This window comes from Apteryx mantelli, chromosome 4 (assembly GCF_036417845.1).
Source record: "Apteryx mantelli isolate bAptMan1 chromosome 4, bAptMan1.hap1, whole genome shotgun sequence".
Lineage (NCBI taxonomy): Eukaryota > Metazoa > Chordata > Aves > Apterygiformes > Apterygidae > Apteryx > Apteryx mantelli.
Window position 1 is genome coordinate 77,639,528 of NC_089981.1, and position 17,997 is coordinate 77,657,524.

Genomic DNA, 17,997 nt, shown 5'->3' on the forward strand with positions numbered 1-17,997 from the left:
TTGACAGCTGGTTTTACCACCTGTATGTGTTGAATAGATTTTTACTTCCGTGTTGTCAGTGTTACTGAAATTAATACTTAAAGGAACAATATCGAGTAGGAAACGGGCGAAATAAGAATGTCCGCAGGTTATTCTACAGCAGATTTCTATGCCATTAAAATACTGTGCTTAAATTTCTTAAATGGGGAGGCTGGAAATACCTTTACACTTCATGAGGGTCATAAGGAGAGAAAGTAAAAGCTAGACAAATGTGTATTGTAATGTCCAGAACGCCGTGAAGTCTCTGTTTCCGTACATCTAATCGGCAGATACAAGAACCTGTTTGATGCTTAATATAAATCTGCTAAGTCAATATCCAAACATATAGGTGCCATCTGCAAGTAATTTCTGCATTTCCTGGGTTTCACAGTGTGCAACAAGAATCTGGGTATCTGCTAAAACGCAGTTTGGGTTTGTTTCTCCATTTGTAAGTGCACATTGTGACACTTCATGTTAACGACAGGGCAACAGAAGGCTTTTTTTAAAGTCTCTTAGTTTTAGTACCCTTTTTTCCCCTAAAAGTAAGTATGTTGTGTGGCAGTCTTGCCTGCTTTCCATCATGCTGCCCTCTTGCTCTATGGCTGTCATTTTCCTCCCCAAATGAATGTATGGTGCTATCCTCTTAAGAAAATGGCACTGAATGTGTGACAGCTTTTTGCTGTTTTATGAATGGCACCCAGCAGTACCAGCTGCAGAGGGAGTTTGTCATCCCTGTAGATGGTAGCAAGTAAGCCCGTAGAGGGTATTCGGAGGAGCCACTTTAGAATAGAGAATGAGCCCTCACTGTCCTGCAGACAACAGCTCTCGACTGGACATGTGGAAAGCCAGTATTTGCTGAGGAAAAGGTACAGGTATATCTTTCAAATGAAAGGACTTAAACTTCTTTTGTCTGTGCATAGTTTTTATTAAATTAATTCTAAAATATGTAATTTCATAAAATATCTGAGCTAGCTTATACAGCAACATCGTAGTCTATTATAATTCACTTCTGAACTTCATTTTATTTATCATTTCTTGCACTGGTTACGTTCAGAAATAATGGAAACGGAGTCTTAGACTGTAGATTGTTCTGGTGCGTGACTTTTGAAAGACTTAATATAGTCATTACATCAACTTTATAATGGTTTGTACTTAAAAAAAAATTTTAATCTAAAATTTATGTGAGAAATGATGTCATTTGTACTGTAGAAACCGCTTTTCTCTACAAAGTAAGGGGGGCGGGGGAGTAAAAAAAAAAAGGCAACCAAAAAAACCCCTCTCTTTTGTTTATCCTGAGCTGTATAATGTTTAGGAGCTAGAAATTGAATTTTTTTCATCTGAATGTAAACTAGTGTTCCTGAATGTGAATACCAGGGAGGAAAGTTGCTTCAACTTCTGTCTTGAATTAGTGGAGTGTGCATGACAAGCTCTTAAAGTGTGTGTAGAATTTCTTAGGTTTCCTTTTCTTATACTTTTTCCTGCAATAATTCTGTTTTTGACTAGGCTTATGTAAAGAATGTGTAGTTTTTATTTTTTTTAGTCACTAACCAGAATTACGTAAATTCTGTTGTGATAATGTGTTGATCTTATATGTTACATTAAGCGGAGGGGGAAAAAAAAACACAACAGTATGTTCCTGTTTACTTATTCTTAAGACTTTCCTATGAGTGTATTCAGTTTCACCTGGAATCATTGTCCTGAATTTTATATGTATGGTGCTTTTTAGGAGGAGAAACTGCCATATAAAATATTCTGCATTAAAAGTAGTTAGTAGTGTGCCAATCTGACAAGTTTTCAAATAGAAAATTATTTTCTAATGTAAGTATAAGGGTTTTTTTATAATTATTTACAAAACACCTGAAGTGGTCTGTGGAAGTCTCTCAAAGTTGCATTCAGGCAACCGAGAAGAAGGGAAAAGGAAAGGAGATTGCAGAATAAATTACACCTCTATCAAAAGAAAATTCAGGAAAAAAATTGCCTCCTCTGCTTATTACAGAGCCTTTTGTATGCTTAGTCTGTAATGCCAGCGAGCTTTTTAGATCCGTAAGTAGGGACTGTTTGAACACCTTGTGCTCACATGTTCTACAGGAGGTTGAGTCATGGCATTTGATTGTACCAGATGCTCTGTGTTGTCTTAATATTTAAAGTGTCATTTGTTGTGTTCAGTTTTGCATTATCGAAGAGGCATAGAATATGACTACTAGAAAAAAGTTCAAATGCATGTGCTATTGTTAAACGTGGGCGAAAAGAGCAAGCAAGTATGCAGGCTGAAAGCAGCTTGATGTGCTATTGATTTGTGTTTCTGTATGCAGTATGCACATCTACAGAACATGCTTCAGGAAAACGAAAACAGCGTCACTGTCTTTAGCCCTGGGACATTACAATTCATAATCTAAAGCATAAGAATATTCAAAATGGCTTATTATTGCCATCACTAGAACATTCTGAGTACCGCAAGGAAGTAATTCTTAAAACACAATTATCCAAAAATTAAATATATTTCTAAACTGAGGATTTTAGAAAAGTTTCTCAGACTACTAAAATATTTTCGTGAACTCTGCAGAGTGTTTCTTTTCCACTGTGTGTTTCTATTTTCCTTTTAATAAGTGACTAAAACCTGGCAGGTTAAGGCTACATGTAATGTTAGATAGTTATCTTGGTGGTAGATTTATCTCCTAACTGAGTATAACTGAGTAAAACTGTTTTTTTGTTTGTTTAGATTTATTTATGAAACAGAACATCACAATGGCATAGCAGAATTACTGGAAATACTTGGAAGGTAAGTTGTAGATTTTGTCTAATTAAACTCATCCACCACTTTCAGAGGTTTCGGAGGTGAGATTTTAAAAATAAAGCTGGCAATTATAGATTGTTTTGAGATGAGATTAATAAAAGCTTCCTCTAATGTGGGAAAGCTGTAAATAAGAGAACAAATTTTGTATGAGATTGCAAAAATGGAACAAAACTTCAATCTCAGGCAAATGTCTTGGGATGTGACAATATTAAACCTTATTTTTTTAAGTCTTATTTTCTAGTTTATGATTCTCATAATTAAGATTAGTTGTAATGAAAATGTATTTATTTAGGAAGTAATTAGAATAATTTTAAAATAAGTTTTAACATCAATAAATGCATGGTAGGCAAACACAGGAAACATAAGTTATTGTCTTCAGAAACCTTGTTTTGTTAATCTCATTGTGTAGTAAACTTCACTGATTTGTTTGAAAGCCCTTGAATCTAAAACTGTACAACTTTAAAAGCCAATGGCTAAGTCGAAACTGGTGTATTTTTATGAACAGATTTCTCTAATAAATATGCAAGCTTTTGTTTTAAATACATTAATATACTTTAAAAGAATAGTTAGGTTTACTTCATAGTTTTTCCATATTTTTGCACATAAAAATACACAGCTTAATGACACTGGTGATTTATTTTTAGGAAGATGTAAATTTCACAGAATTGGAGAATTGTTGAGGTCGGCAGGGTCCTCCGGAGATCATCTGATACAACCCCACTGCTCAGGCAGGGTCGCCTACAGCAGGTTGCCCAGGACTCTGCTCAGTCAGGTTTTCAGTATCTTCAAGGGTGGAGATTACTCAACATCTCTGGGCAATTCGTTCCAGTGTTCAACCACCCTCACAGTTAGAAAAGTGTTTTTTTACATATAAATGGAATTCCCTGTGTTTAAGTTTGTGCCTGTTGCTTATTGTCCTTTCACTGGGCACTACTGAGAAGAGTATGACTCTGTCTTTAGTGCCTCCCATCGGATAGTTGTACACATTGATAAGTTCCCTCCGGAGTCTTCTCTTCTCCAGGCTGAATAGTCCCAGCTTTCTCAACCTCTCCTTGTACGATAGGTGTTCCCATCCTTGTACGATAGGTGTTCCCATCCTTTAGTCATCTGCATGGTCCTTTGCCGGACTTGCTTCAGCATGTCCTTGTCTTTCGCATACTGAGGAGCCCAGAGCTGGACGCAGCACTCCAAATATGGTCTCACCAGTGCTGAGGAGAGGGGAAGGATCACCTCCCTCAACCTGCTGGCAGTGCTCTTCCTAATGCAGCCCAGGTTACTGTTGAAATTTGAAAAATGTTTTAAAATTTCTTAGGCCTGTGTGTCTGCCCAGAATAGTTATTTATTTAATTTTCAAATAAATGTTCAGCGATTAACAGAAGTTATGAATCTGTCGTTATTTCAACATTCTATAATCAAGCGATCACCGATCAAGTTGCAGTGAGGACTGTAAAATTGAAATCTCAGAATATGGAACTAACTGTTCAAAACTATTAAACCACCAGCTTTTTCACTGTAGGGTTTGTCAGTTTAGATTTAAGAGTTTTACAAACTTAAAAGTTAACTACTGATTAACTTATTTTCTCAGGTTTCCAAATCAAAATTTCTAGCTGTTGTATACCGGTTATCCTTTCAGCTGAGTAAGGAGTTTCACACAGCATGTTGTTGACACAGAGCTTCTTATGCAGCTCAGGATAACAGTTTTTAGCTGGGTTCCTGGATTTTGACTTCTCATCTTCTGGATATTAGTTGCATCCATAGTTAATTTGGGGGGGGGGGATTCTTTATTAAAAAAAAAAAAAAAAGCAGCTCTTTTCAGTTTTACTTCTTGGTTCATTGGCTTCTTTTGATGCCTATTACGTGGTACTATCAGCTCAAAGTTAGGACTGTCTAGTACTTTTCCCATAAGGTCGTCTTTCAGCTCTTCAAAAATCTGTCTTTGGGCTGTATGTGTGTGTTCAAGAGAAGATATGTGATGAGCAGTGCATGGGAGTGAGAGGAGGTAGGAAACAACTGAAAGGAAGTGAATAGGAAAGCGTAGGATTTGATACCTGAAACAGAAGATTGAAGAGGAGGAATTGAATTGCAAATAAAATCTCAAATATGTGTTACTTTGAATTCTTTAAAAGTGTTTTTTAAGATACAAGTTTGTCAGTGTCCCTTTGCCTGGGTGTCTTCTGTGCTTGTTAGCTGGAGAGAAAAGCATTAAAATTAGTAACATAAGACTTAAAATAGTAAATAGACAATAGGATTCTGGATGTATCAGCTGAAGTTAGTGTGAGCAAAGTGAATGAACACAAAATTCTAGTACTGCCTTTCTAGATGAAGATGCCATTGACCCAGTATTGAGTACAATCAGCACTCACCTGGAACGGGGAAATCATGTGAGAGATGCTGTTTGGTTACATTTAAGGTCTTGTGGAACTAGTAATCTTTTAGTGGTCTGTGTATGTTTTTGTTTGCCTGCTGTCCTGGATTGATCTGCTCAGTGTGCAGTCTCTCATACATTCTTCTATTAAGTGAATAAGCTGAGAAGAATATGTATTCAGAGCTTTGTTCATAGTGAACAGGAAAGTTAAAATCTGAAATAGAACCTAATCAAATAAGTTACTTGGGAGAAGAATTTGGAACCTGTGAAAGACTTGGGTGAGGGATGGGCAGATGTGGATTTGAGTGTTCTATTAATTTATATTCTTCTTTAAAGAACAAGGCACAAAAATAAATTTTAAAAAAATGTTAATGTCTCTAGTCTCCAATGCATGTTTAATTTATAAATTTTTCGATTGAATTGTGTTCTCCAGGAGATCTCAAAAAGAAGTGATGAAAAGAAAGGTTTTGGCATATCCTGTACAGTAGTGCATGTTTTGAGTAATTATTGATTTTTATTTTTAAATTTCTTTCCCTGCCAGCATAATTAATGGATTTGCCTTACCATTAAAAGAAGAGCACAAAATATTTCTATTGAAGGTTTTGTTACCATTGCACAAAGTGAAATCACTCAGTGTCTACCATCCACAGGTAAGTTTTGTTTGACATTTGTTTTATAATAATATAAAAGCAAGTTTGTCTACAGAGGGCGGAAGGAGTGGTCTGGTCATGCTGACTTGGAATCTCTTCCAAGCTCTGGCACTTGTCTGCTAAGTGGCCTTGGGGAAATTATTTAATCTCTCTGTATCTGTATTCTTGCCTTTAGTGTATAAACATACATAAATTGCAGAAAAATGTATTTTTTTTCTTGAACAAATTTTTATAAACTACATGGAGAATTTCAGCTGAATTCAGTTTCTTACAACTTTTGATGTTTTGAAAGGAAGTGGGCACTAAATAGAACATAATTATTTAATTCAGTGGGCCTTTTTAGAAGTACACAGGGGAAAAAAAAGGGGTATCCAAGCTGTGTTATGCTTTTAAACAAGCTGCATCATCTATGTGCTGAGTTCTAGTTCCGTTCAAAATCTCTGGAAGAGTGGGAAATCATACAAGGTTAGAGAAGACACAGTATTTTGATGTGCTGAAGTTATCTCCATAAAATTTGTTATGTGGTTTTATTTTTAATTAGGAAAATCAACATTTTCTATATCAGTTTAAGTACTCCAAGTTTTAAGTACCATTTATTCAAATAAAATTGGTAACAGTTTAGAATTTTTTTTAATAGTATTTGTATAATTATGATTCTCTGGCAAATAAAGATGCTTATAAGCATTTGCTTTAAATCTTGCCTACTGGGACTTGTAACTGTTCCTGTTGAAGTAACAGGCTAGAGTGGCTCCCGTTTCAAGACTCCTCTTCTACTCTCCCTCACCATGCTATGAAGAGAAAAACCAATTGGAATGTGGCCAGTCTGACCTTTCTTATAATCCCTCCTACTACAGACATCTGGCATGATGGTTGCTTTTCTTGTAACCTACCTGAGATAGATGGATCTTTACTTATTCCTGCTTCACAAACTAATTCTTCTGAACCTTCAGGTGACTTCCATTTCTTCCTTATGCCTGTCGTCCTTATTAGCACTTGGTAAAAACACAACAGTGACATAAGGATGCCTCTCTTCTTGTAGTGGCTTAACTGAGACCTGTCATGTCAACAGCCGTGCTGGTCTATTCAGATGCAATGGCCACGTTGCAAAGTCATGATGTTGCGTTTGTTCTGTCTGTGTTTGTGCCAGATTTCTGGGGGCTAGTGCAGCTCAGTTACCAAGGCATCGTGGTTGTTTCTCCGCAGTGCAGTCTGTTCTTCACTATGATGTGTCCTACTGAATGAAATGGGAAGGCACTGCAAGTGAACTTACCCTCTGTCTTCACTGCTAAGTGGTTTTGATTCTAGAAGAAGCATCTGACTATTGCTAAGAAACAGATGACTTAAATGATTTGACAGGATCTAGAGTGAATAAAATGTCAGCAGTCTTTATTCGAACATAGTGGTGGCATGGGCATACATGTTGTATTCAGCTATTGGAACCCTGAAGAAGCTTTAAATACCAATATTAAAACACCAAAGTGTTACTTTTACTGCTGCTGCCATGAATTCTCTGTGCTACAGTAACTTCTGAGTATCTTGCTTGTGACTTAAAGGATTGCTTTCTGTCATTGAGAAGGATGGAACTACCCTTTTGTCTTTACTACAAGATTATCACAGTCTGCTGAAACAGTAGAGTAAAACCACCAGAATTCATACTCCAGTGGCAGGTGTTCAGAGGACTGGACTGCTAAATCTAGATATACATAAAGAAAGCTGATCTCTATATTCAGTTCAAATTTACTTTAGAATAGCTGAGAACACTAGCTATAATAATCTTTGTACAATCCTCAAATTATCTAGGGATGCTCTTGGTAGCTGTCATCAAAACCAGGAAAGGAATTAGGCTAATCACTGAACTTCGATAAATGGAAAGACATTAGAATGAATGGTTAAACAGTTTGAGATGTGAATATAGGATAAAAGTGATGTGATAATTGACTGTTTAGGCATAGATTTAAAATGTCGTTCTCAAAACTGAAGTTGGTAAATATAATATTTCAGTCTAGGCTTGCATCTGCTTGAAAAATAACATGCACAGTTATCAGCAGTTCACCTTGTAATACAGTATATAGCAAATCCTAGGACTTACAATTGTTCAATATTTTTATGACCAGCCTAGCTGATGAAATAAAAAGCACTTAATAAGTCAGTGCCTGACACCAAAATGCTAGGAAGTGGAAAGCACTTTATAGGACAAGATTGTGATTTTAAATCATATGTTTAAAAAGATGGAGTGTGTTGAAATGCAAGTACTATGTCTTAAAAGAAAGTGTCAAATTCACAAACATGAAAGGGGAGATCGGGCATTCAGACCTTCAGAGTGGGCAGCTTCTAGGCTTGGGCGTCTCCAATAAAGACTCCTGTTTTCAGATTTTCTTCCCATTCTAACCAAAGTCAGCTATTGGGATTTTCTGGCTTTTCACCAGTGGCCTCAATAAGGCCAGCTGGGAGACAAAACATCTTCCTCTGCATTTGTGGGCTTAATGAGGCCAGTTGTGTTCTCTCAACTTCTTACACTGTGCCTCCATATTCGTCATTTCCAAATGTCAAGATTCCTGTGTGTTAGGATTACTTTCTTGGGATTTATAAGCTTTTTTTTCCTCATAATAAAGAGGTGAGGTCTCAAATTTAGAGCAATAGTTTGCAGAATGTTTTCATTGCCAAAAGTATGTGCAAATTCCCCTCTCCACTCAAGAATCTCATGTTTGGCGTGCGCGTGTCCATTTTGTCGTTGCTAATGAGAGCAGAGGCTGTTCACCTTCCCTGGGGGCAGAGGGAATGAGGCACCTACGGATGTGGAGGTTATTCCCCTGCCAGCAGCAGCTGATTCAGTGCTGGCCTCCCACTGGCTATGTGGTTCAGGGAAGCTCTGAAGCTTGTATTTGTATTAAAGTGAGCAATTCGTTTTCTATAAATGAGGGCTTTAAAATTACATCCGTTTAATTAAAGATGGCAAATCAAAAACTCTGTAGAACAAGCAGGGCATTTGAGCAAAGGTGTGATAGAGGTGAGTAAACTGTGTGTGTTCCTTTATCCTGGAAATTTGTTTTTCTGTTGGTTATACTATTACCACCATATGAAATAAACTGGTTCTTTGTCGAGGAAGGAAGCCGCATACAGACACTGCTTTAGGCAGCTGCTTGCGGCAAACCTGCCGTTACCTGTGTTAATTGTTGCACTTGTGTGTACCTTCACTGGAGGATAGCAGTGGGGCATCATCTCCAGATTTAAAAGTGCTTTTTCATCGTTTCTTCTTCTCCACTTTGATATCAGTTTTTTGCACACTGAGCATCATTTAGGCACCCTAATATTTATATTAGGAAGAATCATACTGGTTGACCTAGCTTTTTTTATTTCCTTGTTTTCTGAGAACAATGTATTAATTCTATCTACTGATCCACTCTACAATGGGAGAAGAAGAAACTGTAATAGAGGTAATTTCCATTGAAGCCATTCTCCCTCTTCTTTGAACTCTTTCTTTCTCAAGAGAATGGTATTGAAGTCTTTCAATAGTCGAAAGGTTGTGTGTTTGTCTGTATGATAACTCAGAAAAAAGATGAAAACAGATGCAGGAAGGTTGGGAAGGTATCAGTAAAGGTTGGTTACTTTTTTGCTGTTTAAATTGCCTGCCAAATAATTTAAAGAAATTATTTTTAAAGACTCTTGTTTTTATTTGAATTCAGTAGAGCTCTTCCCTTATGCTAGTGATTCTAAAGTGTGGTTTCATGGTGAATGTTAATACGGCCTTTTTCTTTTACTTTAGCTGGCATACTGTGTAGTTCAATTCTTAGAAAAGGACAGCACACTTACGGAACCAGTAAGTTTATCTTGCTATTTTTATGTATTTTGAAATATTAATATCCCTTTCATCTGTAGACTATTAAAGGAGGTTTTGGGGACAAAGTATTCATATGTAATTGGTTTTATTAGGAAAAGCCAATTATTTAACCATTTTGATCAATCAAATACCATTTTTTCAGCAGTTTGGACAATGTCCAGAATTAATTAAAAGACCATTAAGAGTATGCCTTTTACAAATAGACCAGAGTTGGCTCTGCTTTTTTTTGGTTTAGCTGACTAAATAAATGACAGTTGATCTGGAAACTGTGATCCTTGAAACAAATCAAGTGTGCAACTGTGCAAGAACTCTTCTACTTGGAGGTTTTGATGTTTAAGGTTTCAAATCCCAGACATTGTTTCTGTCTTTCTTGCTATATAAGATCTTAAAACTTTAGCTGTACTCCAGACATCAGCTACAATGTTATGTATTTCCTATTACAACTCTGAACTAATAAGCATCTAAGTCCGTTTCTCTTTTTGATCTCAAGTTGCTACATAATGATTACAACATTACTTTTTAAAACTTATCACGTGCATCAATCAAGTACTAAGTTCCCTTCAGAAATCCTGGTCATCACAAAATTGTTTGTTTCCCCTTATAATTGTCATAAAGGAGTTCAGAAGACTTTTGTCCTCTTATTTAATACAGTCTGCATAAATTTCCCAAGGCTTCACTAAGAACATATTGTCCAGTTTGACAATCCAGTGATCCACACTTGAAGATGCAATTATTTCTCGCTGAGCTGTCACCTAAATAATACTAAATATTGCTTATAGCTTTTAATTTATTTAAAAAATTAGGCTTTTTATCATTTCCTCTTGTTTCAGAGGACAAAAAAGAGACTGTTCCTTTTTTCTAAATGAGAAGGAAAATGTGCTGAGAGAATGGCTAATGGATTGTTGCAACTTCAAACTGCATTAAAAACTGCATATAAATTTTGTTTTAAGAGTTTAAGAAATCCGTACTGTGGGTTGTAATGTCAAACTTTTTAATGACATTTAATTTAGTACAAGGCAAAGGCAAATTACTGTGAAAATTATATTCATTTTTTTTGCTGCAAATTTTGTTTCTACAGGTTGTAATGGCACTGCTAAAATACTGGCCAAAGACTCACAGTCCAAAAGAAGTCATGTTTTTAAATGAACTAGAAGAAATTTTAGATGTTATTGAACCATCTGAATTTGTAAAAGTTATGGAACCTCTCTTCAGACAGCTAGCCAAATGTGTGTCCAGTCCACACTTTCAGGTCTGTACTTACTGCACTTAGGTACAATAATATCAGAATTTTTATATAACAGACTAGTTATTGACACTACCTACTATCATTCACTGTAATGAATTTTGCATGTTGTGGAAAATGTCTTCAAGTCTCAGTGTCAAATTTTAGGGATCCTAACATTAGCTTTGTGTTTTCCTTTCAGGAATGCACTGTGTAAGTTGATATTAGGTAATTCACTTCAGTGCAGTTTCTAACATTAAGCTTAAAATCTCGCTATTTTCAGAAGTACCTGTTCAATAAAGTTCTTTGCAGTCTGTCAATAGGAAAGAACCACTGTAACAGATATTTAAAGATCCAATGACATTATGAACCCTTTCAGTATGTAACGTCTATATTTTGCTGCTTGTAATACAAAGTTCTACAAGTACACTTTCTTTGGCAAAGCATTTCTTCAGCAACTTAAATTTCAGAGTTCATTGGCTGTAGTTTGAATCATGTTACTATGAAGGAAAAAGGAATCCCCCCCTCCTTTTTTTTTTTTTTTTTTAATTTTTTCCAAACATCAGCTCCCTCAAAAGATTCTAGTTTGCCCTGGAAATTTCTAAATCTAAGTTGTAATTTTTCTCACCTTTCCCTTATTTTTTCTATTACGTTTCAGTTATTTGCTATTTATGAAATTATTTGAAAAAGTGGGGGTTTGTTTTTGTTTTGTTTTTTATCTCCATGTCTTCTTAGGTCGCGGAGCGAGCATTATACTACTGGAATAATGAGTATATTATGAGTTTAATTAGTGATAATGCAGCAAAGATTTTACCCATCATGTTTCCATCATTGTACCGGAATTCAAAGACACATTGGAACAAGTAAGAAATGCTTGTACAAATAAAATTCTGCTACTTAATTCTGTTATGTCCACTTCTAGGTTTAAATGTGGTTCACATCTTGTCTTTTGAGGCGCTGGTTGTAACAGCGTGTTGAGCTGTTTATTCCATGACATTAAATTTGCTGGGTAAGAGAGAGATTACTGTTGTCAAAATGCTCAGGAAATACAAAAAAATTGAATAGATTTTTTTTTCTTTAAACTGAAAATAGTGTTTTAATGCATATAGTTGATGAAATATTTTTATTATCGTGGAGCAAATTTGACATTAATTTATCTGTAATTCAGATACTTTTAGAAACATACTTTGATTACTGATCTCTCAACTTCTTGCTGATTTGCATTTCTTCTTCATCCCAGTGGGATACATTGTAGTTCAGGTCACTTTATACTTTCCTTTTTTCCTTTTTGTTTACTATTTTCTCTCCTTTCTCCAGCTATATATCTCCTTTGTTTTTTCACTTTCTTTCCTCACAGTCATGTAGTACTTGGGCATGAAAACAGTCCTGGTCAGCTCCTTTCTACAGCAGTTCCCATGTAAAGCACCTCTTTGAGCTGTTGTGTTACTGCTGGGGTGGTTGAAGTCCCGCAGTCTAGTACTGGCTGTGAATTGAGGACTGGTGATGGTTTCACCAAGAGTGCGTAATGAATCTGCCACAAAACACAGCAAAAGAAATGAAAAGTATAGTGGTGTTAAAAGGGATGGATTGCTGTCACTGGATGCAAGCAGTAACAAATAACGTGCTTATTTTTTTAATAAAATGTGGATTCAGTGATGCTGTCGCACGTAGCAGATATGGACTGCTTTGGGTTGTTTTTCTGGCTTTCAAGGCCGCCTGCTCATTCTGTTCCGAGCATGAGTGCTGTCGTGGTACCCAGTACAGCTGCACTCCTACTCCAACTTGCATGCACGACACAAAGTAATCGTTTCACTGATTGCTTTTTGAAGCTGATGATCAGTAACTTGCAAGAGATTACAGAGTAGAATTTTAAATTACTCTGTAAAAATAAGTGCTATACAAGGCAGGTGATTTCTTCTACTTAATTTGTCTGTTTTCTACATTTAAATGATAATACTTTTCTAAAGAGTCACAGTATAATTGTGTTGAAGTGAATGCTGTTGCTCTGTGACTTTTCTCCATATGAATGGTGTATTTTCTAGGCTCCTTTTAATTACAGTAACACTTTTTTTTTCTGATTTGTCAGTTGACAGTAAGTTTCTTATACCTAGATCTTTAATGCCATCTTGGTTTTTTTCTAATAACTCTGGTTAGTGTCAACTTCTAAATTTCAAAACTAGTCCTATATTGATACATATAGTTTTAAAAATGAAGTTCAAACATCAAAAGTGTGACAATACTATAGAGTAACTAAACTGCATTCAGAATTAGTAATTTTAATAATTCTATTAGTCCTTATTCAGTAAACTGAAACTTCCATTATCTAGTTTTGTTTCCACATATTCTGAAATGATGTAATTTTCCAGTTATGTAGGCTATTGGCTACTGTTGACCAGAAAAAATAGATTTCAAAGTTTAAAGTACTCTGAGTTTCAACCAGAAGTTTTACTTATAGGACAATACATGGCTTGATATACAATGCTCTGAAACTCTTCATGGAGATGAACCAAAAACTGTTCGATGACTGCACACAGCAATTTAAAGCAGAAAAACTGAAGTAAGTTTTCATGTCAGTGTGTCTGTCTGTTCTTGAATAATGTGTTCAGATCACTTTAGCTCTGAAAAACTATTGTTTCTTTACTGGGTAATTTATGCCTATTTGATTATGGTACAACAGTCTCAAATTTCACTTGTTGAAACTTATAGTCATATATAAACTCTAAAGTCTGCTTAAGAGTAGCCTGCTTTGTATAGTCTCTGGCCTAATACTGTTGCAGGTGGCCATCTTCTTAAAATTTAATTTTTGGAGATGGACACTGCTATTCTTGGAGCCCAGTGTAAAAGTTCTGTTAAACCTATGAAAAAGTCACTCGGTTTGTAATACAGGGTATTGGTACATTACTTGCCAGAATAATCGTGATGAATTCAGTATAATTCATGCAACCCCTCTGCAAAGTGAAATGTTTAATTTTTAATTTCTCCATTAATGTTCAGTTCAAAAATGTCTTTGGGTCTTTTACTTAAAACTATTACCTGAAGCCATTGGACTGACAGTAAGAATCTCTGCCCACATTATATAGTCATATATTAGTTTCTTACATTTTCAATATAAAATTCTAGAGTATAAAGCTAAAACCCAAACACACTTCAGTATAGATGAAGACCTCTTTCTGTTTTAATTACAACCCTTTAAGAGTGTACAATTATAAAAGATTAATTGATATCATCTACTTTATATGTTGTCTCTGTGAGAAAATACAAATTTTTCCCCTTTCAATGTTGCTTTGATATCACATGGTATTGATGTGATGCAACCTGTCCTGTCAACGGTATGTGATACTCTGGGCAGTTAGCTGAAACAGATGATGTTACCTAAATATTTTGTTCTGTTGAATTCTTGTAGTGAACTTTGTTGTGTTTAAGAAAGTAAACAAGTTGTGATACAAGATTCACCAAGCTTCTCTTGCCCTTTTTGGTTTTGAACTATTTTTCAGAGAGAAGCTAAAATTGAAGGAACGAGAAGAAGCATGGGTTAAAATAGAAAATCTAGCCAAATCAAATCCCCAGGTATTTAGAAAAGATTAACATGTTTGTGTTTAAGTACTTTAGTTTTGTTAAGTATCAGTGGGGGAAACAAGTCTGACTGATCCTGGAAATAAAGCAATTTCACTAATTGTATATGAAAGATCTACAATAAAAATACTTTTAAAATTTGTAACCTTTCTCTTGTGCAAGTAATTATTTAAAAAAAGTTTCTGAAAAGTATGATGTGAAGTACTTTTTCCTTTTTTTATAATAGGAGATATACCATATTGTGGTTTGAAAAGTTATTGTTCAAAATTATGGAAAGTATAGAGATGCCATAACTGGTTTCTCTTGAAAAACTGTTTTACAAACAATATATTACAAAAGAGATCTTTCTGCAAACTGTGAGTTATGACTGGTCAGTTTTCCTCTGTGTCAAATGGATTAAAATAATATTGCACTTTCTTGTCTGCTGCATTTGTTCTCATACTTGATAAATGGCCTGGTTTTGTGGTGACCCTCCGCATCAGGTTCTTACAAGTAGCAAAACATCTTATTAGGCAGTTCCTAAAGTAACCTGATGTAATTGAATTTTGATAAACAAAAGTTTCTTTTGACTGTTCAGGGTATTTTGTATTGGGGGAGGGAGGGGATGGCTTGGGCTTGGATTTTTTTTTTTTTCCCTGCTTGCTCTTTTTGGGGAGTGCTCCTAATTTTCTCTCCCTTCCCGGAAAGGTCATCTTTCTTGATCTCAGTGATGCCGATTGCTGCTATAGGCAAAAAATACAAATGTATCAGTTACTTTGAATAACTGTACTCTATTAATGGGAGTGGGTCACTTTGTTTTAAAATAGCACTGATATCATAAAGGATTCAGCCGCCCTTTTTCTAACAAGGAGGCATTTCATAAATTTTTTTTTTCCTCCTCTTGTGGCATTTCTCAGGGAACAATTACTAAACTGCTCAAATAAAACGCAGTTGTTAAAATGGGACAATATGTCAGCTGACAATAGATCAATTGAATTCAGTTAAAAAGAGCCATGTGTATGAAAGTAGTGATTGACTTTCAGTAACAAAACATTCTCTAATCAAATATGTCATAGGACAGCTTTGACTGAACAGTACCTGATATACATGGTAATTTGTTATCAGAAATGATAAATTATTGCATGTCTGGCTAAATAAGCGGATTGACTTGTAGACATAAATTTACAGTTCTACAATGTAAAACTCCTTGTTCCTCCCAAGCAATTTTTTCTGACTATGTAAACTTTCTGCAGCTGGTTAGCACAACCTGTAAGCAATATGTTCTGCATAGTATGTTTGAAAGACAGTTAACAATTGCAAGCAATTTAAAATAAAAATAATTAATTTGAACACCAAATGCTTCACTGAATGAAGAATCGACATAAGGATATATATATATTTTTTTAATACTCTATATATGGATTTTAAGGGCTTTTTTTGCAGAATTTCTGTTGACCTTTATCTAGTTTGTCTGATTTTTTTGACAATTCATGTTGTTCAGAGCTATTCCTGACTGTGCATGACACACGAATACATCTTAAGATTTATTTTAGATCGTGATAATTATCTTTGTTAAATCCCTGCTCTCAATTTTCTTTTTTATATTTTGTCTCATCTGCTTTGTTATTGGCACACTCAGATGCTACCATATTTATGAGCAAAAATGGATGAGAGAGGGTATGTGTGTGTGTTCATAAATTAGCTTTGTTGGTTGGTTTCAAGAGCACGTACACCTCTTCTGAATTAAAATAGAATTTAAAATATTGAGGTTGCTGTACACTGTTTTTGATACAAGTGTTTTTTCCAGGATTTTTTATTCCTAAAAGAGTTGTGTGGCTCCTTTAATTTCTCAAAGAGGAATAGTTCAATATTTTGTTTATGAAACTATCTAAATCTATGTTCATCTAATTTGGCCTTTTAACAGTGTATTTTTCTCTTCAAATACAAAATTGTGCCAGCAAGTAAAATCATTATGTGTCCATCTTGCTACACTGTTCATAGATCATTAGACAATGTATTAGTAAGGTTAGAATTAAATGTTTGGCAAAACTGAAATTGAATGCTGGTAAAATCTGACTATTGTAAAATTCAAATTCAGATGATCAGAGTTTTTTGTTTGTTTGTTTTAATTGTAACTATTTATTTCAACTGGACATTTCTGCCAAAAAGAAAGTTTTAGAGCTCCATTTTTTTCCATCTTTCATTTACACTTGGTAGATAATTTATTACTGGGTACCTGGAAGCATAAGATATTGAAGTTAATCTCAAATACTAATCATGGCATTCAAATGCTCTAAATCACTCTTAGTATTTATGTATTACTACTAAGAATGATTATTTTAACACTTTGCATTTTATTAGTACCCAACGTATAGTGACACAAGTTTGCTGAACAGTCCTGTTGCAATGGAAACAGATGGGCCTTTAATTGAAGATTTGCAGACGCTGAAAAAGACAGTGAAAGAAGAGGCTTGTCAGGTAAAGCCATATGAAGATAGTAAACCACTTTTTCCAAACTGAATTGACAAATTTATAGCAATGTGACTTTAAATTATGAATTACTTAAAGTGACTGTTAGTCCTAGAAATAAACTTGGGTTCTATTTTCAGCCTTCTCACCACTGTATCCTACAGTAATAAAATTCATTAGAGCTGCTACTTTAAAGTGATACTGTAGTAGCCAGGAACACAGTGATACATTTTTAATGCCTGTTTTATGCTGCATGGGACTTCTGAGATTTCTTCTGTAGAAACTTTCATTTCCTTTCCACCTAGAAATAGCTGTTCATACGATGATGGAAACAATGGTTATGTTTTAAGAATAATTGAAAAAATGGCTAAAATCTACCATATCATGTTATGTTCTCTTTTCTATTTTTATTTCGTGCTAAGGCAAACTTGTGTAAAATGTAGTCAAATTCTAATGGCGACATCTGGGGGTTTTTGTCTGTGGTTCAGAGCCCTCTTAGTGTCTAAAGCCAGTATGTTTTGAAAAAGTGTGTGATGTGTCCGTAATATTAAAGTAGTCTTGCCCGCAAATGGGCAGTCTGCCTCAGTTCACCATCTGTCACGTTCTATTACCTACTACAAGGCAAAAAGTCTCAAGGTCATTCTAATCTTTTTGTCTTTAGCTAATGCTTAGTGATTGTCAGGTGTTTTTTATTTCACTTTAGTTAAGTGGAACCAGAGTCCTGGCAGACAAAATAGAGGTTGGGAGAACTGTTTAAACTAGGAGCTGATGGAAAATGGAGAGGTGCCAAGGAGCACTGCAGTACAACTAAGATGTCTGGTAGGAATATCAGTAATGTGAATATCTCTATATCCAGCAATTTAAAACCAGAGAACTGATCTGGAGCTCAAACTAGTTGAGATCAGAAATGAATTCAGTTAGTTTTAACTAAGGTATCAAATGAGGATTTTAATAAAAATAAATATATGGTCAGCCTAACCTCCTGCATTAGTTTCTTAAAATCCCTGTGTGATTATCCTGCAAGATTATATTTTATTTATAATTTGTACTACTATGGCATTTTGGGCCTACTAGGTTGAAGTAAAATAA

General features: G+C 35.1%; 1 protein-coding gene across 7 annotated transcripts in view; it reads left to right on the forward strand.

Annotated features, from left to right (window-relative positions):
• The window catches only part of PPP2R5C (protein phosphatase 2 regulatory subunit B'gamma), an 89,903-nt gene that overhangs the window by 68,035 nt on the left and 3,871 nt on the right, over positions 1–17,997 (forward strand). For 6 of the 7 annotated variants that reach the window (XM_067294976.1, XM_067294977.1, XM_067294979.1 and 3 more), the window contains 8 exons: positions 2,738–2,797; positions 5,719–5,827; positions 9,591–9,644; positions 10,744–10,914; positions 11,623–11,750; positions 13,343–13,444; positions 14,382–14,454; positions 16,801–16,917. In XM_067294976.1, the coding sequence (XP_067151077.1) occupies positions 2,738–2,797; positions 5,719–5,827; positions 9,591–9,644; positions 10,744–10,914; positions 11,623–11,750; positions 13,343–13,444; positions 14,382–14,454; positions 16,801–16,917 (814 nt within the window). Of the gene's footprint in view, positions 1–2,737; positions 2,798–5,718; positions 5,828–9,590; positions 9,645–10,743; positions 10,915–11,622; positions 11,751–13,342; positions 13,445–14,381; positions 14,455–16,800; positions 16,918–17,611; positions 17,722–17,997 lie in introns of those variants that run through there. The other variant, XM_067294978.1, reaches the window with a different exon arrangement.